Below are 27,348 nucleotides of genomic sequence, written 5' to 3' on the forward strand. Positions count from 1 at the left end.
AAAAAAAAAGAAAAAGATAAATAAATAAAAATAAAAAAAACACTTAACAGGATATGCGAGCATTACGGCTGACAAAAGGAACTTCAATGTTAAAGGTTATAAAGGTTTCAACAATTTCGAAGATCCTCTAAGTTGGATCTTTCTTTCAACGCTCGATTTCTTCCAATCATCGAAAAATAAGCCCCTTCTAGATATTAAATATATTAGATTTATATTCGATCAGTTTTTTGGTAAACAATCTTTGCTTTCAACAAACATAACAAAAATAAATAAATGAATAAATAAATGCCATTTTATATATATCAGTAATTCTTGAGTATACAATATTATCAGATAACATCCAGAGAATACTTATCAGAAATCTTATAAATAACTCCGGATCAGCCCTGCCCTTGCTGCCGTAGAATGCCAAACTCCATTGAAATATTTCAGGTATTGTCACTTGTAAGTTAAGTCTATCTATCTGTCGGTTAATACAGCACATATTGAATCTATTTTAAGTCGCTGTAGATGTTGCATACAATCGCGCAAACTTAATAAACTTTTGCTGCAAGTGGTGCATGGTATGAATGGTTCCGATGGCTATATAATGATGATTGATATCAAGAAATCATTTTAAGTCGGATATAAATTGTTGTTGTTTTTTCTTTTTTGATGTAATTTTTTTGAAAATTTCCAAGTAGATCGATCATACTCATTTTCGATTTGGATTTGTGTTAAAACACTAAAAATATAGAACTTCTATATATAATTTTTTTTTTTTCGCGAGGATCCACCAACAAATCAATATTAATCCATGATCTTTATCCTTTGGCAAGGGCTTATTTCTTCGAATGATAATTAAAGTGATTAGTGTTCTTCATCGAATACGGGCATAATAACCGAGTGAAAAAAACCGGATAAAAAATATACGTTTTTTAAAATTAGTATATTAAATTTTCGTCCTTTCGCTTTGAGGGGATGTTTCATTTCATTTTCATTGCCACCAAGACTTGCTTGTGCTTGTTGCTTTACAAAACAATTGAAAATTTATGCAAAAGTCTTCTTGGTGTTAATTTAATGTTACGTTGCTGCTGCAATGGGAAACACACAGTAACGCATGCAATCATAAAATTGTGATATTATACTGTTTATACCGTTTACTACTGCAGCAGTAACTAACTACAGCAACAATAGCAACAAGAACAAAAGTAAGAACAACAACAGCAATAGCAACAAGAACATATGCATACTTATGCTTAAGCTTTATGATACTATGCCTTATGGGAACTATTAGAGATTGTTTACAAATTGCTAACTTCGTGGTATAATGGTAACGGAGAGTTAGCTGCACAGTGATATAGCCATTCTTCTAATGCCGAACACAGCAGGATAAGGAAATTTGTTATGTGAGAACAAGAGTTTCCCGTGCATACACGCGCGAGCGTTTTACAAAATAAAAATCATTTGCTTATGTATGTGCGGTTTATTAATTAGTTTATATTTTATGTTATTTGCATTTTTGATTAAAAAATTGTGGCAAAAATTTAAACGAATATAAAAATATAAATATAAATACGTATATTGCGGACGAATGATTCGGTTTCAAGCTAAAATCAAATTTTTTTACATTTTCTAATCATTATAGATTATACATAACACAAATTTGTTTCTCACATACACACACAGAGAGAGAGAGCGAGAGCGAGAGAGAGAGAGAGAAAAAGTTTCCTTTATCCGAAAAACCAAATTTTAATTAAATCTGTTTTTGTGTTACTTCACAAATAATTATGATACCATGTACACCCCTTTTTTTTTTCTACTAAACTAAGAGAATATGTTATAGAATAAAGTGTCAAAACTTTATTTTGTTTAGTTTGTAAAGTACAGAGAGGGATTATTTATTTACATACAAACGCGGGCATGTACTTGCATGCAAACACATTTCGATGCAAGAGCGAAAGAATATTTAGTTTATGGTAGCTTTCGTTAATCTTATATGAAATTAATTCAAGATAACAATTTTGTTACGATAATAAAGTTTAATATCGATTTGATCTTAATCTGAACTTGAAAAAAACACCGAAATTCTTTTTCTATGTATCCGTTGTACATAATTAAAAAAAAAAAAAAAAAAAAAAAACCAATACGCCTGAGTGGTCGAATGGGCAAAGGATGTCGACCAACAATTCAATGGTCGTAAGTTCTTCAAATCTCAAGTGTAGTAGTATTTTTAATAAAGCCTGATAGACTTAGATCCGTCCTAGTGCTTTACGATTTTAATCTTCGAATTTATATTTCTCTGGCTAAATTGGATATAGCAACAATAATGATAATAAAACAAAAAAAAAAAAGCGGAAAAAATCCATTACAAAATGAAAAATTTTCAACTAAGTAAATTCTGCCGCGTATTCAAATCTCAACACTGGCGAGAACATGTGATCTAAGTTATCTCGGCATACTTTGTAAATTTTCACAATAAAAGAAAAAATAAATTCAGCTCAAATACTACCGGAAATCGTTTCATAAAAAATAAATCTCGTTCAACGGGTTTTGAAATTTTTATAAAGCTTTCGATACGTTTCACGCTTGCGCCTATTCAGATTAATATCATAATATTTATTGGAACTCCTTCTCTAGTTTTTCATCATATCTCTCTGGTAACTCCTTGTCTAGTTTTTTATCGTATCTCAATCAATGTTCAAAATATAATGAAATTTTTCAAAAATTTTAGCAAATAATTGGACATATATATAAATTTTGCAAGGAAGCAGTGCGAAACGAGTTTAGCACCTAAAGTTATTTACCAAATGGCAGAAAAGATTCAAAAGGCTTAGGAATTTAAGACTGTTTATGTCACATTAATTTGGTCAAAATTAAATAAGAGGAGGGTTAAAAATTCTTTTCTAAAATTTAATTGATTTCATTCCATGATTGAATTTAGAATTTGAACCTTCTTTGAAGTCGAGAAAGATATTTGGAAAGCATTAAATGATTGCACAAATACTTTCGGTAAAGGAGTTGCGTACAGTATACGATGCTTGACACGTGCGCATGCTTGGCACTTTGATTTGGGTATTTGCCTAGAACTATAAAAACAATTGTTGTGTCAGTTGGCGAAGTTGTAAAAGTAATGGCATTGTATTGAAACAATGTTCTGTGATATATATAGAACTTGATCGGTATCACTAAAGCTTTTTCGATTGTAACTTAATAGAAGGATAGATTGTCGGGTAATGCTTAAAGACAACATCTAGCGTAAGAGACAGATGCCCATAGATAATGTTAAGCAATCTTTTCGAGAAACTGATAACGGTTTTGTAATCAGACTAATTTCCAGAAATATCTTTGAAAGTCAGTTAAATTTGTTTAAAAATCCTTGCCGTGCATAAATATAATAATTTCCAGATCTCTTACTTAAACCTATTTGCTCTCTCTCTCTATCTCTCTCTCTCTCTCTGCCCCGCTTTGTTTTCCCTTCCCCCAACTCCGTACAACAATAATTGTCGAATACAATTTATATGGTTTGATTATGGTTTGACTCGTTATATGATGACTTTTTAGAGAATCGACATTTAAGTAATATTTTTAAAAATGAATTTCCCGCCGACTAAATGGCATGTGAAGCCTCCCTTGTTGCGAAACAAGGCACACTTTACTTGTAAACTAATATGTAAATGTAAGTAAATCTTTTAAATCTCTTTGATGGGAAAGGTATTTAGAGTTCGTTGCATTCGGCAGAGATAATTTTCTCATTCGATTTTTTTTTCCCTCTTCTTCTTTTTAATACAACATAGAAACTCCCACTTAACACGCTCTGCCACAAATTGCAAATATGAATAAGTTATTTAATACCTACGCATATGGAAAATTTACTACGAATGACCTTTAGATGAAGGATTTAAACATTTTTGCGCTTTACAATGAAATTAAATTTTACTTACGCTATCGAGAAAGAAAAACATATTTAGATTAAATTTTCAGGGTCATTTTCAGTGTTTAGATTTTTTTTTTTTTTTTCAAAAAGTTTTGAATACATTTTCTTACCGCCTTAAAGAGACAAAATTTCTCATTTTAAAACAATTTAAATACTGGCTGATAATTTATCATCTGGTTTGTGTTAAATTCACTCAGATTACCGTTAGTTTGTTTCATTTTTTTTTTCCCTCATTTTTTTTGATATTAGAAAAAATCTCAAGAGGTTTTCAATTATTCGAGACACAAGCAAGTAAACTTTTCAAATCTATTTACGCAAACTGCTGAACGATAAATCGAAGGTTATAAAATTCGATAAAAATCAAGACTGCATTTTATCAAGCTGACGGCAAATGCCGGAAGTATTTCATATTAGGTCTGACATTTAAGTTCATGTTCTGCATATCTGTCCACATATAATGATGATGAAAATCGTGCTAAGTAGTCATTGGGTTAAACAGAGGCCAATGACATTTTCCCAGTGATCTATACTGAGACCTTACTAATACTAATAATGGCTTTCGTTTTGGTTAATCAACTACCAAGCATTTAAAGTACCAAGTGACGGTACTAGCACTGCGGAAATTACATCTCCCCATGTAGTATTGTAGGGAAAATGGGGATTTTATATTTAAAAATCTCCCACCTACTCAAAGGAAGAACTGTAAAGAATAAATAGTTCTAAATAGCTTAATTGGGCAGAGGGTTAAACACTGATAAGATAGACACTAAGTAAAAACTTGTGTGTAAGCGGAAATGTTTCTGGTTTGATTGATATCAAAACACACTGTTCGTAAGGACGTTCCTCTCTTGAACTCTCTCTTGAATGACAGTTTACAAATATAATAAAAACATCGTTACGTGGCTGAAACTTTTCGAAGCCATGTATGAAGCTCGCCGCACTTTGAATGAAATGAAGGTGGTGTGGTTTCCAGTGGAAAATGTGAACCCCAAAATGTTCAGTGTTTATATATTTTGGTCCCAAAATAAACATCCCCATATGTTTCCCCCGAAGGTTAGGATTCCAATCGTCGTGGTGGCTAAATCTTGTCTTCAGGGAATTAATCTTAGAGACAATGCACTTTTTTACTCACTTTTGGACGCGGTTCTGAGTGTGACGACTTGCCCCTGCCTATGCAGTAATAGATGCCATGGGTGAAGTTCAGATCAATCATATCTTTTACGAAAGTATTTCAGCATTTACGACTAAAACTGGGACTATTCTTCGAACCACGAACAATGCTCCCAAAACTAAATTCAAAAAGTATTATCACCAAGGTTGCCGGTCGTAGACACTATTTGAAACTTTGTCATATTCAGATGAAAGGCCGTTAACAAAGTAAGGCATACCATTGCCATCAAAATTGTTTAGGTGCCGAGTCAAATAGGTCTCTTATGAAACGAATGAAATTAGAAAAAAATAGAAGAGAAAATTGACAAAAAATATCGACAGTACTACTATCAATATTACTCGTATGTTATAGTTAATACCGCTTCACCACTGTATATCGTGGCGGAATTCAAGACCAAAACATTTCCAAAAGTTCGTCATGGATCCTTAAGAAATCTGCTTCTCCTCCTCCTCTCACAATTACGCATACATTTTGTGAATGAGAGAACATTTTCATAATTCGAAAACTCATATTCGAATCATCCCACTCTATGCACACCTGGAAAGTGCTTGAACAGCATAATATCGATTATGAAAGTGATTACATTAACCATCTGCCCCATTTTTTTTTAAAAGATATGGCTAACACTCTGAGTTGCTAGTGCTTATCCTTGTTTAGCCGTAAAATTTATTTTTTTGGTCTAAATAAATTATAATAATAATAAAAATGAAGTCAGTTTTGGAAATCATATAATCTTTCCGGGATTAAAGCTAACACCTTACAAAAACAATTTTTCGAAAAGTATTTTATCTGTTTATCAATGATATATCACATCTTGCCTTTTCAACCGGGTCCTTCGATAAACCTCCTTGGGATAAATCGCTTACTCATATATTATGCTGATAATAATTTACACATTTTTGACATTGCTATGTTGGGTTTTTTCTTTTACATTGACCAAGAATGCCGGTCTCAAAAGAGACCTCAGCATGTATAAATTAATATATACGTCTATCTGTCCGTTTTTATTTTTTATTAAAATTGTAAAACAATTGAGATGACAAGTCAAAGCTTGACAAGTGCTTTTGCACTGAAGCAAACTTAAAAATAAATAACAATATTACAGTCGAGCGAGGCCGGCTATTAGATACCGTATTCTAATATAGTTATACAACAAAAGTTGCACATTATTTTCATGCAAAGGCATACTTTTAATGACAGCCTCCTATTGGAGAAACGCTTAGATGCGGTGATATCCAAAACCTAGACCTAAATGTTCCAAATTTGGTAAGTTTGATTTCTATGTCAGTTTACTATTACGAAATAATTTTTACCATAAGATATTAAAAGTTATATCTTTTTACTATGTAAAAAGATTCAGTTTTCCGAGGAACGACTATATATAAGATAGGGTTTCAAAAATTGGTCCACTCTTACCAAATTTTTCATACCAATTTACAAAGTCCAAATACTATTAAAAAGATAGTTTTGGCTACAAGTTTTGAAAAATGTAATTTTTGTTCCAAATAACGACTTTTCGAAATGGGGCGTTATATAAGGAATGGTCGAAAAAATTGACCGATCCAAACCAAAAACGTGACTGTATCTTAAGCTTCTCTCGGTGTTACCTACGTCGACACAAATTTAATAGGCGCAGAACAACAAGTGGTGTAGTGTGAACAAATGGAGATAATCAGCTTACAGTAATTAAAAATTTGTATTTTTAAAAATAATGTATAAACTATAGCTGCATTATAGACATACAATTCGGTAGAAATCATTTTAAGAGTTAATTAAAGGCTTACGCTGAAAATTGATTACGATAAGCCGAGTGACACGTTCGTAGCTAATAAATCTACATTGCGGAGCATATTGGATTTTAGAGCATTTTAGAGCATTTACAATTTTTTTTTTTGCCAAATTTTATTTTATATGGCCCTTATAGATAAATCGAATCAAACATTTGTCAAAATTCAAGATTAATTTTAATGAAAATCATTGTAGAATTTTTTAAAAAAGTATACATGGGATCGATAAAATGATCTGAACACTTGACATAACGTGGTGTAAACACCAGGTTTTGGTTTATTTAATCACGCTAGTGTTAGACCATCACTCGCTCGTAGCAGAGCAATTCTTCGCGTAATAGATTCGTGGAGATGGTCAGGCTTAGCAAATAAGATAAGCATTTGCAAATGTGTTTACTGAAACGTTGAGAAAGACTTGGAAATTAACAATTCGTGTTTTCGTACATATGTATATTCCCGGAAAGGTCTTAAAATTTGCAAATCATTTTTAAAAAAAGAAAAAAAAAAGGGGTGGAAAGGGGGGGGGGGGGCCCCCCAAGAAAATTTTAAGTAAATAATAATTGAAATATCAAAAAGAAAACAATTGAAAAAAGTAAGTAAATAAGAGAAATAAATAAATTGTAAAAAGAAGCTCACCTGGACAATGTTCTTCGTCAGTACGATCGTAACATTCGATCACACCGTTACATTGATACTCTTTTGGTAAACAGCGATCGTCGCATTTGAATTCGTTCGCTGCACAAACTGTAAGCACATGTTTTATATAAGAGTTAAATTAAAATTGAAAAATAAAAATAAATCAGAAGACTTCTCTTCAAATGAACACTTAGATGACGAACAAAGGGTTAAACGAGATGTAGATGACAGACACAAATGTATGATGGTATTAGTCTTTATATTGATGTTAGTACAAATTTTCACAATTTGTTTTTTACTACATGTGCTAAGTGACTTAGTGGATGTAAGGAAGTGCGAAAATCCGGTGAATTTTTTTTTTCAACTTTTATTAGTAAAATCATTGAATTAACTTTTTTTGTAAAGGACGATTAATAGGATTTCACCGAACATGCATTAAACTATTATCACAAGTATATTCAGATACTTTTATTTAATAATTATTAATTAATAATATATATTTTTGAAATTGTAGAAATATTTCTTATATTTTTATCAAAAAAGAATTTTCATCATTTTTGGAGACTTGACATGAAAAGTTTAGAAAAACGAAACCGATTAATAAATAATTTTGAGGTTTTCAATTAAAAAACTATTGATTCTTTTACTCGTTTCATACGCGTTGCAAAAAACTTTTCAATAAGTGATTCTATATGCATTAAAATCATATACAATAATAAACATAAACATAATAAATAAAATTAAGTAAATAAAATGTAGAAAAGAGATGTTTTGTTAAACATCGTCTGAACCTCCTTCTGTTTCGAGAATTGCTCTCAAAAATCTTATATACAAAGAACGACATTGACTAAATGGTATTTCGCACATTTAATCAAACGCTTTAAACGACTGCAAAGAGTTTATTCTTCTCGTATAGACTCCATTTAAAGCTTGCACTAAGTTAGGTTAAACATCATTTGCCTCGATGAGGAGCAAACCGATCTATCTTGGTTTGTCGGTTCGTTAAACTCTTTCAAGTAATTAAAAAAAATATTTATGTAGAAGTTATACTTTTAAGTGTGTAAACGCCTTGAAGGTGCGGCAAGTTTATCCTTTTGCAGTACTTTTAATATTTTTGTACATTCGTTCTGTTTATTGGAAGCTTTTAGTTTAGAAGTTCTACGAATCTCATCGATTTGAGTTTAAGCTTCGAATTTTAGTTAACCATCACGATAAACTTCGATTTACATATTAAACGAAATATCACAAACATACATCTTCTTTATATTAATTTTTTTTTTTTTTTTTTTTTATTTGATGCTCTTAAATACCTTTAATGAGTTAGAGTTCGTTACAACCGGCATAAAGCATTGAATATCGTTGAAAAATTACGAAATGCAACTGAAAACACAATGAGAGAGACATTACACCACAAATGATCGACAAAACGTATTTTGAATGAGAAACGACAAGAGCGAAAGTGAAAGACAACAACAAACACATATGCAGTAAAAGAAAAAAAAAAAAAAAAAAAAAAAAAAAAATAAAAAAAAATTTTATACACTGGATTTTAAGCTGTTGTTATACCCTTTTCGTAAGAAGTATTATCCTCAACAGAACCACAATTTTCTTCATCTTCTCCGTCGAGACAATGTTCGGTGCCATCGCATACATGCTCATCGCATATAACGTAACCGCTATGACGGCAAGTGTATGTCGCGTCACCTCGGCAACCACCACCATGTTGAGGCGAAGTATAAACGGGACTAGTTTCGGTAACATTGAAGTGACGAGGTTCAACCTCACCCTCACCAGAACCATCAAACTCATTATCACCACCAATATGTATATCACCTTCAGTACTGGTATCGAATCCGTTATCAGTGTCATTTTCTGTTTGAAGGATGTATTAAGAAAATAAAAAAAACAAAAAAAATTAAATTTATTATAATTTCACATATGCTGGGAAAGCGTAAGGTAGGCCAAAGCTTTTTAAGGGGTAGAGAGAACAGTATCCATTATTTCCGGCAAACGCAAACACAAACACAGAATAAAAAAGCCAAGCAGTAAAAACCCATATGGAAAATAAATTCCATTGGCTCATCAAGCCCTTTCGTTTTTTTTTTTTTTTGTTATAAATTTTCTTTAAAAAATTAATTTAGTTACAAAATGGGGGAAAAGGAAATTTTAAAAATCGTTTTAATTGAATTGATCTCAATAGCGTTACGTAATTAATAAGCAATTGTTAGTAAAACTGTTTTGAAAAGTAAACATGATTTGACACAAAATAAGTTAAATTTTCAAAGCGTGGATTAAAGCGGATTAAGAAAACACGCAACAAATTTAAAGTCTTTTAATTATTATTTTCCCTCAAAATAAATACGAAAATTAGTAGTTCTACTATTTCTAGTGAATTCATTCGTAGGCCATCTATCATTTCAAGGGAATTTTTCCGAAGAGTTTTTATTGAATATTTATGTAAGAAGTTTAAAATCTTATAATCGGATAAGGCCGACCATTAGATGCATCATCCCGCAATGACCCACTCGTATATTGGGAATGATTTTAAAAGACATCTAATCTCATGCATTTCCAAAAGGTTTTCATCTGCATGTCTGCAGATGGACGGACGTCTGTGTACGCTTGAATCGATTAAAAAAAAAAAACAGGAAAATAAATAGATCACGATTCGGAATGGATTGGCAGAATAAGAACTGCGTCTAACTCGACTCGTTTCTGTTTCTTCTCCACTTATTACAAATGCTTGGTCCAAATAAGATTTCAAAACGAATTCGAAATTTTTTGTTGCATTCGTCTCTCTCTTCACCTCTGCACTATTATTTAACTGCATCCGTCTACAAGCACCGAGATCATATTTGAGCTACAATTTCGAGCCGCAGTTAAGAAGCAAGCTTGGTCGTATAACCGACTAAAGCATTGACTGATCATTCGAAAGAAGCGACTTTGAGCTTTTTGTCCCAATTTTAATGCATCTGAAAGCATCAATAAATTATAATAAAAGCGAAACAAATATGGACGCGCTTGGCTAACTCGGGTCGAAGTCATATGCCTATTAAAATTGTGTATACTTTGGAGGATCTCGCAGCAATGTTATGTCATAGCGAATTTTTTTTAATGCCGGGGGGAGAAAAATGAATTAAGAACATTCCTTAAAGAAAGCCTTTTTTTTTTTTTTGTTTTCGCAATCGATTTATGCATAGGGTTTCCTAATAAGGATGGCAAGTTATCCTTTTCGTTTTAGATAATTCTTCTTAAAGTGTCAACATAATAAAGTTTCGCATTTCTTCACGGAATAGTAAACAAATCGGCAAAGTTTCATTATATAATGAAATTGTAGTTCTTCCATGGAATCGCTATATGTTTTAGTATAGATTTACGATCCTTATATTTATACCAACATATAAATCGGTGAAAATAGTTGCGTGAAAGGCGAATGCGAAGTAAATTTTGCATTTCCTGCATACAGACGTGCGAGAAGGAAACCTACTGTTAATTTTTGAGGAAGAAATTGTGTCCATCGGATGTATGTAAGATTACTTTGATTGCAAGAGCTGAGCCCGGGATGACGCGACGTAAGCACATAGGGGAGTGCGGGGATTTTAATCAGAATACACTGTAGGATCTATGAAATGCAGACAAAAACGGGCTCTTTTAATATGTTTCTGATGCCGATGGCGTCATTTCGATCGTAGCAGCCAATGCCGATTAAATGCAATAGGGCACTAAACTGGCTGCCTATCTTCGAAATAATAGTAGTGAATATATCCGAAACATGGTTTTCGCATAGCAGCGTACTTTGCTTTATAGTTAACAGAGAAAATTATTTTGATGATTATTCAATTAAAGTATTTTTAGCGATACTAAGTTGGCCTTTCATTATAATTTCAAGGTACTTGATTTTATCCCTTAACTCAAAGTACTTAAAATTTTTTATATTGTTTTCTGATCAAAAATGGAATTATTAGTATAATAGTTACGAATCCTTTAAGATTAGTCGTTGTTTGTTCTAATTTTAATTAGCTTTTGTTAGTATTAGTAAAGCATATATTAAGATACTCGTGGTAAGAACTATCTTGAAATGTTAGCCATTAACATAATTTTACAAACAATGTTAGTAGGAAATCCCAAAAATAAAAGAGGAAGGAAGATTTTCGAGTTTTTTGCGAGTTATAGCTTAAGAATTTTTAATGGGCGGAAATTTGTTAATGTTTCGAGTGAATTGAATCGGTCGGTTTTTGATACCTGTACGAGAACATTCTTCATCAGCTTCGTCGGAATGGTCCTGACAATCAGGTTGGCCATCACATCTTAAATAACAGGGCAAGATACGGCCATCTTGGCATAAAAATTCACCGTTCGGATTAGCTAAACAATTAAATTCTTCGCTGGTGGATACGTCGGTGTGTGGACCCAATGGATGTCCATGATCGGATTCCGAGGAAGTACTATCAGGACGGTGACTACCATAACGGGGATCAATATCAGGATAACGGGGATCGCTTCCCGAGTAAGAAATTTTTCCATCAGGATAACGATGATCAACGTCTGGGTAATGTTCGCGTTCAGGATAGCTACGATCGCCTCCTGGGTAATGTTCACCTTCAGGATAGCGACGATCGCCTCCCGGGTAATGTTCACCTTCGGGATAGCGATGATCGCCTTCTGGATAATGTTCATTTTCGGGATAGTGGTGATCGCCATCTGGATAATGCTCATTTTCATGGTAGCGATGATCGCCTCTTGGGTATTGTTCGCCTTCCGGATGGCGACGATCGCCTCCTGGGTAATGCTCACCTTCAGGATAGCGATGATCACCTTCCGGATAATGTTCATTTTCAGGATAACGAGAATCACTTCCACGATGATCAGAGTCCTCTTCGGGATAGCGACGATCGCTTTCAGGATATCGGCGATCACCTTCAGAGTAGCGAGGTTCGTTCTCCGACCGATCTGAACCCTCGGCCGGATATTGATGTTCACGTCCCGAATTACGATCATCATCGACTGGATAGCGTTGATCTTCTTCTGAATGGCGATTTTCTGTGTACCCTCCATCATTTCCTTCTTCGCCTGAATGACGTTCTCTGTGTTCGTCTTCATTTCCTCGATGCCGTTCGTCTTCAGCTGATAGTTCGTCTTCGTTAAATATGGTGTCACACATCTCTTTTGCTTCATCAGTTTCATCTTCACAATCAAATTTATTATCGCATCGATATATGCAGGGAATCTCTTGACCGTCACCACAAGTAAAAAAGCCATCTTGATCGCAGTCATACTTGAAACCATTATTGCCGTGCTCATAACCATCCGGTGTAACATTATCAACATATTCATGATCAGTAACATCTAATGATATCAAATGTTTAAATGCATTGTGATGAGAAAAGATTGAGAGACGCAGATAGGTTGAAAGAAAATTGCAGAGATTTATGTCTTAGCTAAGTCATGTAAATGTGTAGAATACAGTTAACGATCCATTCATTGAGTAAATGAGAGAAAAATAGATTAGAGCTTGAACTAAAGACTCTCTAGAAGACCCATTACTACTACGATTTTATTTTATTTAAAACCAAAGAGAAAAAAATGCTTTAGAGTAAAGTGAAAGAGAATTTTTTCTTAAGAATTTTAAGTCTTAACAAACTCTTTTCGAAGGCAGCTATTACTCTTTTTCCTTGTACTTACCTGTCCGGAAGTAAAATTGCTCATCCACCTCGGCACTGAGATTTTGTCCTATACGTCGATATTTCGCAATTTGTTCACGCAATCTATCACCAAAATCTTTCATTTTTTTAGGCAACTCTAACTGCACAATGCAGTGAATTTTATAGTGATCCGAAGTTGGACTACAAAAGGGAAATAGCATTATTATTACACTGCAATTTAGACCTTTCCATTACAGTACTTACATGACCCTTACAAATTTCACTTTAACGCTATAATCGACGTCGTCACCATACATATCCGAAATCACTTCCATGAATGCGGTTTCAACTTGATGACCTAAATTTTGATATTGTGGGCTGCTGGGACCGTCGCGGTACTCATCCAGCCAAGGTTCATTAAGGGTGAATAAAGTTTGCCCTTAAAAGAAAGAAATTTGTAATATACTTTTTGGAGAATCATTTTAAAAAATTGCTTTTTATTACATTGATCAGTTTCGTAGAGATCTTCATCGTCGCCGGAACCCTCAAAATTATCATCACCATTCGACTGGCGTTTACTATGTTTACCGGTGATCTTCATTAACTTTTTCGATTGTTTCTTCGCCTTTAGTTCTCCATCGGGTCTTACTTGTTTTCTCTTTTTACGTTGTTGCTGTTGGCCATTTTCCCCTTCTGGCGATTGTTGACGTTTCTTCTTCTCGCCCGCTAAACGTTCACCATGACTACGTCTTCTATGTTGTTTGCTTCTAGTTTTCTCAATGTCTTGTGAGTTGTTATCGCTACCAAATAAACGGCCTAATTCTCGGCGCACACGTTTAACGCTTTGCATTAACCAACTGCCGCCATTTTGATCTTCACTATCTATGGCCTCGACTGGCTGCAATTCATCGTCAATTAAATCTTGTTCATTAAGATCGCGGGCACTGCGTAATTTCGTTCCAGACGCTGGCACATCCTCGAACTGATCAATGTCGAAAGTATCATCAAATGTCAGATCGTTCGTAACTTGCTGAAAAAAAAAAAATTCAATAAAACCAAACTGAAGATATATTTCAAAAAATTTAATAATAAAATAAGTAAACGAACGAAAAATTACATTCACCTCTGCCTGTTTGAAAATAATATCAAACTTTATATGTGAAGCTATGTTATCACAAAAAAAACAAAAAGATAACAATAGATGGCATTAGTTGAAGCTGTAATCTCTGAACAGCTCTGAACAGCTAGCTAAAGCTAAAGCTATTCGCTACTATTTTTATTTATCTTTTTCCCATTCATTGTGCGAACAGCACAATCTACATCGTTGTTGAAACATTTGCACGCGCCTGTTAATATCGTAGAAATATTACTATGTATGTGACAAATGGATATTATTGCAATAACTCTAATTGAATCTGTGAAACGAATCAGCCAATTTACCTTCTTAACGAACGAGCAAATTGAATCTCAATTGAAGCTCATTGTAAGCAAAGTTTTAATGCCATGGCTTTTCTGACAAATGCTTATAAGTCAGATTTTTTAATATATTTTTTTTTACAAAGGTAAGCTAAGTATTTTGTAATCACTTTCAAGTCGTCATATTTATATTATTACAGTCTGCATTAGCGTAAAGCTTTGTGTTATTGAAATTATTGGCTTTGCTAATTACTGTAATTCTGTTACATATACGATAAACAATAACAGCTGACAAAGTTTATCTCTCCCTCGCTCAATCTCTGTATATTACAGATTACGGTATCGCTGTTAGCTTCTACGCAATACTACTTAACATTACATACATGTGCGATTGAAGTATTTCAGGCCTGTAAACGCCAGCATTCATCAGGAGAGAAAGAGAAACAGAGAGAGAGAGAGAGAGAGAGAGAGAGAGAGAGAGAGAGAGACAGAGAGATTCTTGCACTCGCCCTTATGAATAAATATAAACCGTAGTGAGGGGTAGATTTGTAATTTCAAATGTATACTTGTTGCCAACAAGCATATGCGTAAAGTTGATTTATTTATATATCGCGAGAATGAGTGATAAAACCATAATAAGAGGGTGGAAACCACACTGGCCATTTAATCTGGCAAAGAGCTATGACAAATATATTTTTTGCAAGATTGCAAGAATAATTTTTCTCATTGATTACGGACTTAAGGGTAAAACAATTGCTAGATAAACCTTCTAAGCCAATGGTATGAAAAGGTACACGAGTAACAATTGCTTAATCTTTAGCATACTTAAGTGTTTCGTTATTTGGACATTTGAAGTACGATTGGTTGACATAAATACTCTACGTTTTTCAATTCTTTTCCTATTTAAGAAAGTTGGAGGCAAATAAACATTTTTGGGTTTTAGGGATAGGGAGAGGCAATCTGAGTCGTGAATAAATGATTAGTTCGCGCAAATTTTTAGACGAAATAATGCCAACAATGTGTATGTAGTTACTTCTGATGTTGGAGAGGATTTGATAGCAATTTCAGAGCGAGCAGTATTTCAAAAACGGAAATCGCGCATTGTCTTCCAGCGCTACGCATGGCTTATTATGGCCATGCTATTTGCTCTTCTCGGAATTGAAAAAGCGAAATGTCAAAATATAATTAAATTTGCTGAAACTCACAGATCGCTATTAAAAGTGAACACTTTGCATAAACATTAGTTTTTCTTTCCGGCACAGACTCAACAAGCGCACCATTTAGCTCAAAAATGCAATAATTTTCGAGTTTGTTGTTGAAAAATTTTGACAATAGTTTTTCTAATGTTTTCTTAGCTTATCTAGTTTGGGATGTTTCATGTAAAATGAAAAAGTTATTATAGTTTTCTATGATCGATGTAAGTGGAAATACGCACTCTCGAGAGCAGTTATGCTGATAAAAGGGCATTGCAAACCTATTGCACTTTCAAGTGAGATCGTTACAAGTATGATTGATTACATTCGATAATAATCAACGCGTGTATTAAAATTATTAATGACAATTATGTTTAATGCTTAGGCTCATTGATGTTTTTGTTTACATACCGCCAGCTATAATAAATAAATTTACAGCAACTTTATCAATATTAATGCACTTCTAAACTGACAAAATGGTCATAGAGTCTTATCAGTAATAAGCCGCGCGCAATGAACGATTAATAATTAGAAAAAATTATTGTTGTACAAATAGATTGCATTCGTTGTCTTTGAAATAGTTGAAAATTAGGTCAGATAAGTAAGACAAACAATTTTGAGGAAATATTATAACAATTTATTTATATAATTTGTCTTTAAAGTCCTGACCTTTACGTTGTTAAGTGTCGGATTTAGATTTGCTTTCTTTTTCTTTTTCTTTGTATTTTTATTTTTATTTATTTACAAATTCGTAATAGTTAGCGACCGCAACAATCGCAACAATCGCAACAATGATTAAATACATGACATAATTCATTAATAATTTCCGTTAAATATTTATTTAACTTTTAAACGAAACAAAGAAGACTATGCCAAGTTTTCTTTAGTTGGTGTAGTCGCAAAAATATAATAATGAATTCATTTGGGTTTGCCATTAAAACGGTTGTAATGAAACGGTTTAGCATTTCGATGACTTTTTAAACAGACAAATGCGATAAATGAGAAAAATTGTTCAGAGTTTCAAAGAGAATTGTAGGCCAGCTCCTATAAAAATCGCCAAATTCCTTATCAATGGCAAGTAGCGTGCTGTAGGCCTATTGGTCTTACGATTGTATGGAATTTCTATATATATATATTGCGCTAAACCTTTGGAGCCATATCATATTTACAGAGATGAAATTATCGAGGATTTTATGTTCGCATCGCACAGAAAGGGGAATTCAGAAATGTCTATTCAAGAGGTACTTGCCCAAAAATGCTAGAAACCCTTACCATGCTATGTGGAAGAGAATACGAACCGGAGAAGCAGGAGGAAGAATACGTTAGACGTGACACCTGCCTAAACAATTTGTGTTCAATCCATCTGGAGAGGCGGTGGATTTGTTGAGAAATTGGATGTTTAAGGCGACCACTTTCCTCGTAATATGAAACAATCGGATTTTAGGAGAGTAATTCATGCGCTCTTCACAGATGCACGAAGAAAAATGTCAGCATATATTGTGGCGATAGGAAGAGCGATCATAGAAACAGCAACCGCCCTTAATCTTCTTATACCTTAACAAAGTGACCCAAAATGCTCTAAGTATAAACGGCAACTTAAGTAATCTGAAACCTTACTAACACTTATGCGCATAATGCCTATTAAAACATAATTTGCGAGTTGCAGATCAATGAATGGAGCCATGTCTGCGTACATCCTATAAATCGATTCAGATGGAAACCAAGCACGCTTGATTATATGATGCCCATCAGATGACAGATGGACAGATAGATAGATTTAATTGAATTCATTCTGTCATTCATACTAACTGAAATATATGTACGCATACATTCCGGTCCGTCTCACTAACCGAAGGAATTTAGTCTGTCCGTCTGTCTGTTTATTGAAACCACAATTACGCATATAAAGCTTTGTCTTGAAACACAAACTTTGATTTCTGGTTTTGATTCGAAATCATTTTGGACTTTATATTTGAACAATAATCTCAGTTTTCTCTCTCACTTATTACTGTTGAAGTGACAACATGAAAAGACTGACGCACTAACTTTATTTTTATTTATTCATTGTCCCATATATTTTGTAAATAACTTCATAAAGTGTGGATTAAAAGGTTGCCGGGTAACTTAGGTCATATACTCGGTCTCCACATTGGAGAGTTTATCCTGCGACCATTGAATTGTTAGTTGCGATTCCATTCTCTATTCGACTATTCATGCGGATTTCATTAACATTATAATTTGTCTGCGATCTCCGTTGCGAATTTTTGGTCTCTCTTTTCAGGTAGAGAAAGTTTTTGTATGTCAATTACATATCTATCGCAACTATTTTTGCAATTTTTTCCGGCAAACGATAAACTTAGTATAGTTTTATCCTTTCCCGATGTATATATGTACATACGTGTATGTTTCTATACGTATGTATAGGCGAGAGGAACAGAAAATATTATTATTGTTATAGATATAACAACAACTTAAATGAATTATAAAAATAAAAATATTGAAAAGAATACAAGAAAAATTCTTTGGCTTTGTCTCAATTTCTAAAATTGGCTTCATAAAGTGCATTCGAGGCATATGTGAAACAAGAAAGAGAGAAAAAAAAAAAAGAAAAAAAACCGACAGATATATAATGTTTTTTTCAAAAATTATTTTTAAAAATTTTCTAATATTTTTGTATATTTTTTGCATAATAATACATGAAATAAACAAAAAAAAAAAAAAAAAAGAAGAGCACTATACAATAAAAAAAGACAAGAAAACCTTCTTTCTTGACGGCGATTGATAAGAAATTTCAATGGCATAGTTTTCCAGACAAGCACTTACTTTTCAATTACTTATTATCTTCAAAATATAAATTATGAGAAAATTAATTAACTGTTTACTTATGATCGAATTAAAAATTCATTGAAATATTTTTGGCGAAAACAATTTTTGAAAAACCCTCCACGCGAATAAGTTTGGCTGTAATTTCAATATTGGTTTAATAATTGTTTTAAAACGTTTTGCATGTACATGTAATGTATATTGAATTAATGTTTAGTCCGATCATTTTAATCATCTCGTTAAAATTGATAAAATCCCTGCTTGAATAAGCCGAGAAAAGTGCCGATCTTACTAGGGGTTATATAATGAAAATCATCTTCTTATTTATCTTTTCTCTTGTCTATCTATATTCCGCTCTTCCTTCTCATTGATCTATGATTAAAGATCGTTTACATTTAACCTTAGGGCGCATTTGAGCATTTTTTTACGTTTTAATATTATATGAAACAATGGCAAAGCATTCATTCCCGGCCCGATTGTTGCTAATTAGCGCAATCGCAATGCAAGCAAAGCGTTGTCTTCGCGAAAGCATGGGAAAATCATTTTTGTGAAGAAATATTTCTATATACATAATTGTATATATTTTTTTTTAATTTTCTTTCCCTTCTATGCTCGAATGTCAAAGTCAGCACAAATGTTATGCATACTGGACAAAAAAAAATGTTGTGCATTCGCAGACATAAGTATCGATGACGAGAATTCTTTGAAATTGGCAGACACGTGCTTATATATATTTGTCTGACTACCCCTCTCTCTTTCCCTCTTATGTTCGTCTACTGTATCTGTGAAAATTGAATTTATATTCAATTTCGGGAACTTCACTGTTGCATAAGCATTGTGTAAAGGTGTTTGTGTGTGTGTGTGTGTAAGCAATTGTTGATATGTGGTTAACCCACCTGTTGTCTATATATTCAGATACGTGCACACACCCAGGCACATACTCAATATTCAAGTAATATATGTATAGAGGAGAAAATGTTTTTTTTTTTTTTGTACATTTTCCTCGAAAATGTTTTCATTTGTTTTTGTTTTTGTTTTTTTTTTGTATTTTGGAGTTTTTTAATTGTAACCTAAACAATACAACAACCGAACTAATTGAAGTGTCTATTAAAACAAGAGCCAACAAAAGTAATGACATTAAAATTGATTTAAAGTATGAGTTGAGTGAAGACAAATAGAGCCCATCGCTAGCTATAAAAATTCTCATATATGATTTGTCTGTCATTCGTAGGTCTTCGGTGTATAAACAAACAAAACTTTTAAAAAAGTTTTTCCAAACACTGACTTTGATTTTTTTTTTTGTCTTTGTTTTGAATTTCACATTTTGTTGTATGTTTCTCTTACACCTTTTCAAAAGTCTGCAGCCTAGTAAAAGTTTTACTATTTACTTTTGTTTTATTTTTATTTATTTTTCACGTACACACACACACACACACACATATTCAGATGGTGTTGTTCAAATTCTAAGTATCATCGAAATTATGTTAAATGCTTTTGTAACGGAAAGAAGAGTAAATAATCGATGGAGTGGTAATAAGACAATATTTATATACAAGCAAGGATTGCACTGGACAGTTGGCTGATACTGTAAACTGTCGCTGCTGTTCCCTTTCAAAAAATAAAAAAGAAAAAGAAGAAGTGTAACGAAATCGACAAAAGTGAAATAATGGTTTAGCATTATTTTAATTTTAAGAGCCGAACACGTCGTACACTCATATCTCAAAATTGTATTTGTATCGCTAAATTGAACAAGAGAAACTAACCATACATGTTGAGATTTGGTCATTACATCCATGTACCATTCTTACAAATACTGAGCGAAAATCATCTTACTTGGGATAATAATTGTTTTAGTTGCTTGCATATTGATATGAGTGGAACAGTATGGCCAGACTTAAATCAAATCGTTTGGTACTTAGGTTTATTACATCTCACCCATTTCTCTTCACCACTTGCATTATTGGCCTTGAAAAGATTTCTGCTTTTAATACGTTTCGAGAGCGCAGTTGTCCTTCAGAGTTCAGTTTCCCTTTTGTAATGAGTGATCAAATTAGTTCGATACATATTTTTTAAACGTCATACTATGCTTTCATTTCCCCTTTTTTCTGTTTAATATTTTGAAATATCTGCTCTTTGGATTTTGAAACCAACACCGAAGGATGGAAAGCCCACAAAGTATATACATTGTTGATCAGCATCGAATTCTGAATCGATTTCGGCAAACCCGTGCGTCCGCTTGTACAATGTCTGTTGTAAACATTATCTTGGCCGCAAAAACGAAGCTATCGATTTCGATGTTGCATGTTCTTGCACCTAGATTAGTATTGAAAATGGGCCACATCGGCACAAAGTCAAGCATATATTGTATGGGCAATGCTTGTGAAAAAAATTTGTCATCAATGATTCATCTGCCCATCTGTCCATCTTGCTTAGTATGAAAATGTAGTTCTTTTGCTTGTTTTTTCAGAATCATGGTGATGGGTATAAAAGATTCGGTTAGGAGCGAATACAATTTTCTTACTTGTTTTCTATTCCTTTCTCTTCGTCTTTAGGCTGAAAATGGGTATTAGCTTAAACATTTTCTAAAGTGTTAATCGTTATAAAGCATATTCAGCATAAGTTCTCTTAAATGCACATTAGCAGTTTTACGGAAAACTAAGGTAACATATAAAAATAACATATAAAAATTTTGCATTTTTAATTAAGGCCTTAATGCTTCTTAGATTACTTCATTTATTAAATATTTATTGGTGGTTACACACCCTCAAAAGCAAAAAAAAATTGTAGTTTATTTGTTAGGCGCCAACAGTTAAGTAATATTTATAATTAACATATCAAGAACGCTATGAACAGCAATTAATTGTTAATTAACTGTTAGAGTAATATTTCAATTTCAAAACCTACTAACGACATATGCTATGCGCAATTAAAACAACAACAAATGAAAGATATTCAACGAAAAGAAAAAATTATTGTAATAAACACCATCGCTAACATAACGTATAGACAGACGTTGATATGCCGGCACGTGAACTAATGCAAATTAATGGCATTAGTTCCGAAAATATAGACAAGTAATAACGATGATGATGATGATGATGATGATGATGATGATGATGATGATGATGACGCTAATGATGTTGATAATGATGATAATGCTTTAGTGTTGCTAATGCTTATTAACAACGTGACTCTATAAAGGAATATCGAACAATAACAACTAACTAACAGGTGCCGCGAACAAAATTTCAAAAGTAGAGAACAGATAGTAAAACAAATTATGCAGAATATCGTCTAAATGGGATATTAATTCTTTTAGTAACAAAAAGATATAAAAAAGACAAAAGAGAAAGGAAGAGGAAGAGGAAGAGGAAGAGAAAAAGAAAATAACGGATATATTTACGTTTTCGCAAAATTTACTTCCTCTTGTTAACAATTGACAGCTTGTCGATGTTAGTTAACTATAAAGGACAATTATGTAACCAATATATAAAAAAATTATTCACGTCTTGTGTGCATATAAAAATCGTCAAGATATTTATCTGTTGTGACAATGGAGGCTTTTTAATATTGTTTGTATCTGCCCGCAAAATCTAAATCGCAATAGAGCTCAATGGTATTGGATAGAAATATGTTTGATAAAATTTTTTTTTCTTTAAGATTTTCTTTTAATATTCTTAACAATAAGTAACCAGTGTTGGCACTAGATCAAGCCCCCTTTTTAACTAAGATTACTTAAGATACAATCCAAGATTAAATGAATCGCGTATGAGTCGACGAGCGAACAAAAGCTGCCGAACATATAAATCAACAGTGTGGTATTCATAAGCCGTCTTAGGTTGCCCCCCCCCCTCATCGTTATTGCGGGATGTTACGAATGCGTTAAACGACTTAGCATACCACTTTTTATCTTTCGATCAAGTTTAGAAAAACATTCGCTAAAGGGAAACAAAAGCTTCTTTATCTGAACGCTATTAAATTGAGAGTTTTCACATAGTACGTATATAAACTGTGAGATACTGCAGAAGAAGACTTGTCAGCACTAGAGCGTAGGTGGTGTTTTACTTTATTTGTTCTGAACTTTTTTTTATTTGAATCAAAAAAAAAAAAAAAAGAGAAAAAGACAAAATGTGTTAAAGTGTTAAAGCTGAAAACTTTTGTACGTGTTGCTGTCATTCTCTGGCAGTCAACTGTTCACAAAGATGTTAACTACACCGCGTTTAAAGCAGCCACATATTGTTCATGTGATGCTTAGAGCCAGTTACTCTAAGAGACAGCTCGCTAGCTAGCCAACCAGCCAGTCAGCCAGCCATTCAACCAACCTGCAAGTCAAGCAGCCCGGCAGCTATAGCAGACACGAGTTACTGTAAAACGCGTCATGTCTATTATGGTCGTTTGCTTTATGAGAAATTGTTAAAACGTGCTCGGAATGCGAAATCACATTAAAATAGCGAAGCTCTGTGATTTCGATACATTTAAACGTACATCTATGTAACTGCCTGTATATCGCAACAATAACACATGTTGACTTGATTGTCAAGAGGGTGTAAAATAATAACAAAAAAAAAAAAAAAAAATTCTACCGGCAGGGTGGCTTTATTTTTTATTTTCTAATGTCTAGCGAAAGCATTCCCGTCTTTTGTTATTATTATTATTATTATAAATACTTGTACTTGTTTGTGCCTACACTTTTTTATTCATTCTTGTTGTTTTCTTGGTTTTTTATCTGTTCTTTATTTGCTTGCCATATATTACAACCAATTTGTAAACACTTGGTTAAATGGCAAGCAAGCAATCAACCAACAAACCAACGGTAATAACTTTCTGCTAGCAGTTCGATATTTCATCTCATCCCTGCTACCCTGGAGCATGCCAATATAAGGCAAAGTCGCATACAGCATACGATTCATACATTTATTTCATTGCTAATAAAAATTAGTTATTGTTGCTATGAGATATAGTTGCGTTTTAATAAAGACATTAAGCACTCATCAGCTTTTCATTTAAAGTAAAAAATATTTGAAAAATTTATTTTACAAGCCACAGCAAAATACATTTTCCAAATGCTGATAATACATATAAATGTATACTCACTGGGAATGCCATCAATTATGTATACATCCCTAATTAAAACAATGAAAGAGTGAAGTTTTTTTTTAAGTTATGTCTTGAATTTTTTCCTGTCATTCCCGCCAGGCTAAATAATTGATCCAGAATTCTGGAACCGTTACGAAAAACACATAAATAAAGTGGAGATAGATGACTATAGGGTTGCGTTTACATCATTACATCAAATAAAGTAAAGTAATGTCAAATTATATGGAACAAGTAAAATCCCTATATTCATGCAAGATCGACTATTAATTAGCATCACACTACTTTACATCATTTTATGCAACCAATCATTTGTTTCCATAATAAAATATCAAAGCTTATGTGTTGTTTCCATGCGACCCCTTATATGAGAAGGAGCTCAAAACATGAATGGGCGTGGTTCGTACAAGGCAAATTAAATTTTCTTTTCAAATCTCTTATTATTCGTTATCGTAAAGTACTAAATATTAGATTTGCTTACCACATAAAAGCTTGTGCGCATTCGAACATATATATAGAGAGAGAGGCCCAAAAAAAAGGGCTGCATTGCCAAAATTTAGTATAGATAAATTCTATGTCAAATATTTATTATTTTCACAATGAAATCTTTAAAAATCAACATATCCGTCATACATGGTCTCACTTTTTATGAGAATTCTTATATGGGAAAGGGTTAACGAAATTGACCTGTTCGATCCAAGTTTTGCGTATCAATTTAAAATGTATAAATACTAATACTAAGGGATCTTTGTCGAGAAATCTTGCATATTGCAAGTTTTTTCATACAATAGCTTTTTCCGAATAAAGCATTATATGGGAAAGGATCGTTAAATAGGTTCGAACCAATGAACTTTTAATAGAATGTGTCCTTTGGCCAACATACGTTAGTGTATTAAATTTTGTCAAAATAATCAAAAAATTTGGACTTTTAGATTGAACCCAAGGTTACTTAAATAGACCTCTGATCGTTAAATCGATCGCTAAATATGGTTCTAAATCGCTCAGTGTAACAAAAGATGGGCCCTTCACGAGTGCTTTTCAATATTTCATAAAGCTGAACAAGCTTAATACACATTATACCACAAATGTTGTCAGGTATAAAACATTACAACATATACGATGAAGGTTTCCGTTTGTAGGACGGATTCGTTTTCATATTTTCATAAAGAGAAAATAAATTTATATTATTTCGTTTTTTTAAACAATTCAGAGGTTTTTATATTAATAAGAAAATCCATTCGAATAGTGACAATTGTACACTAACAGTAGGCGGTATGATCAATAAATTATCAGCTTTAAATACTTTGTCAATGAAATTAAATTTATAAAAATTTCCTAAAACTATGTTTTCATATATTTATTTCTCGGGTATTTTCTTTTTTTTTTTGCCTGGATTAGTTTTGCAGCAAATCTTTTAATAGAAGATCGTAAAGTATACAATTGGGTCGATTTCAAAATTTTCTTCTTGAGATGCAGAGCAAAGAATTAATAAAATAAATATATTTTGTTTTATATATCACCGAATACCAATTAAATACTTTTTTTTTATTAACATGTTTTTGGCATTATTGGAGTTTTTTTGTTTTTTTCTATTTTAAAGATTTTCTAAGTTTAAAATTTAGATGTGAAAGATATTCATTTCACTAAGAATAATATTAATACGAAAATTTCTCAGCGAAAACACACATCCCATATGGTCTAGTGGCTAGGATATCTGGCTTTCACCCAGAAGGCCCGGGTTCGATTCCCGGTATGGGAAATTGTTAGCGATGGCCGGTTGCTAGTTTTTTCTTTTTCTAGATAATTTTTTTCATAAACAGTCTACATTACAGTCCAGCAAGACCTATTTTTAAACCCTCTAAACTACTTCATCTAACACATATTTTGGACTGTTTTCGTGAGGAAATTCCATATATTATATTTTCGATCGAGGAAATGGTACCAACAGAAACGACAGTCTCTTATATCTATCTAGCTTCGTTCATCTGTCTTTCCCAGGTGTTCTAAAGCACCAGAAGCATAAATTAAGATAACTCGCGGATTTTTTCTTAATTTGGAGGCCATTTACATTAAGATTTGTATTCTGTGGGATTTTTAATAATAAATATCAAATAATTGGACGGTTAAGGATCTTTTGATTCTTGATTTAAGCGTTTTAAACTCTTTTGAATGCACCAAACAGCCGAACAAGCTTGATATACATTTTACCACGAACGTGATGGGCTTTAAGCATTACAAGATATACGGTGAAGGCGTTCTTCTGGGCGTTGCAAACGTTTTGAAAATATGAATACATCCTCTATCGTTCGGTGATGCGTAGAAAATTTTGTCCATTTGAATAGTAGTAATGTTGTACTAATAGTAGCCGGTACGGACAATGAATTTGTAGCTTTAAATACTTTATCATTGAAATTAACAACTATAATTAGGTTTTTATAAAAATTTCCTAAAAGTATGTTTCCATAAACTTATTTCACAGGTATTTTCTTAAAGAATTTGGATCACTTTTACACAAAATCTTTTAATAGAAGATCGTAAAATACAGAATTGGGTCGATCTCAAAATTTTCTTCTTGGGATAGAAAGCAAAACGATATTAAAAAAATATATTTTGTTGTATTTGTCACCGAATACCAATTAAAAACTTTTTTTTTATAAACATGATTTCATCATTATTGTAGTTTTTTTGTTCTTCTCTATTTAAAAACATTTTTAAGGTTTAAAATTCAGATGTGAAAGATATTCATTTCACTAAAAATAACATTAATACGAAAATTTCTCAGCTGATACGTACATCCCATATGGTCTAGTGGCTAGGATATCTGGCTTTCACCCAGAAGGCCCGGGTTCGATTCCCGGTATGGGAACTTGTTAGCGCTGGCCGGTTGCTAGTTTTTTTCTTTTTGTAGATAATTTTTTTCATAAACAACTGACATTAGAAAGTCAATTACTAAACCCTCCAAACTACTTCATCTAATAAATACTGCCAACTGTTTTCATTTCCAAAGATTATATCCTTTCCTCATATGACTTAATAAACGAAATAGTTCTGGCTCAATGGATCTATTTCTAATCGTCTTTTTGTTGCATCTAAGTGCATCTATAGCTCACTGCAATAATATGAAACTTTAAGAAATTGACGTCTAATGTATACCGCGAAGCATTGTAAAGCATTCCCTTCCATTTTTATCATACTTTTACAAATAGGTTATTTATGTGATTTCGATTTATTCAAAGATTTATTTACTAATAATAGGAATTTGTTCGTTTGAGTAGAGACGAACGAACATTAGGCATAATGAATTATGAATTTAAATAATTTTGTAATCAAATTAAAATATTTTCAAATGTATGTGTTCATGTATATACATTACAAGTATTCATAGAAGGCTTAATATGCGAGATAACTCCGTACATTGCAACAAGATGCAATTTTCTGTTTATTATGATCAAAATAGATAAGGAATATTTGTAGACAAACGGAAGTAAGTATATTTATTAGTCCTTATAAACTTTTAACTTCACATTCAATTTAAGTAGATTTTAAGGAGAGAAACAAAAATTTGAATAATTATAAGATTTTTACATAATAAGTGATTTAAAAATTATTGAATCTACATAATGCTAGACTTTTTGATGTTCGTTCGATGTTTGAAGCTACTCTCCTCTAT

General features: G+C 32.6%; 1 protein-coding gene and 2 non-coding genes across 29 annotated transcripts in view; 2 read left to right on the top strand and 1 right to left on the bottom strand.

Annotated features, from left to right (window-relative positions):
- Nucleotides 1–27,348, bottom strand: part of LOC119640798 (basement membrane-specific heparan sulfate proteoglycan core protein) — a 205,498-nt gene that overhangs the window by 122,010 nt on the left and 56,140 nt on the right. For 25 of the 27 annotated variants that reach the window (XR_005247742.1, XM_038039037.1, XM_038039073.1 and 22 more), the window contains exons 3-8: nucleotides 13,657–14,182; nucleotides 13,417–13,591; nucleotides 13,193–13,353; nucleotides 11,753–12,856; nucleotides 9,077–9,382; nucleotides 7,511–7,618 (exon numbers count right to left, since the gene is read on the bottom strand). Coding sequence is in view for 26 of the 27 variants with exons in the window: in XM_038039037.1 (XP_037894965.1) it covers nucleotides 7,511–7,618; nucleotides 9,077–9,382; nucleotides 11,753–12,856; nucleotides 13,193–13,353; nucleotides 13,417–13,591; nucleotides 13,657–14,182 (2,380 nt within the window). In the remaining variant the exon portion in view is untranslated. The remainder of the gene's footprint in view (nucleotides 1–7,510; nucleotides 7,619–9,076; nucleotides 9,383–11,752; nucleotides 12,857–13,192; nucleotides 13,354–13,416; nucleotides 13,592–13,656; nucleotides 14,183–27,348) is intronic. The other 2 variants (XM_038039089.1, XM_038039166.1) reach the window with 2 other exon arrangements.
- Trnae-uuc lies at nucleotides 25,366–25,437 on the top strand. Its single transcript has one exon. It is a non-coding gene; the product is annotated as a tRNA-Glu (tRNA).
- On the top strand, nucleotides 26,473–26,544 carry Trnae-uuc. The gene has a single exon. It is a non-coding gene; the product is annotated as a tRNA-Glu (tRNA).

Source organism: Glossina fuscipes, unplaced genomic scaffold (genome assembly GCF_014805625.2).
Source record: "Glossina fuscipes isolate IAEA_lab_2018 unplaced genomic scaffold, Yale_Gfus_2 0, whole genome shotgun sequence".
NCBI classification, from domain to species: domain Eukaryota; kingdom Metazoa; phylum Arthropoda; class Insecta; order Diptera; family Glossinidae; genus Glossina; species Glossina fuscipes.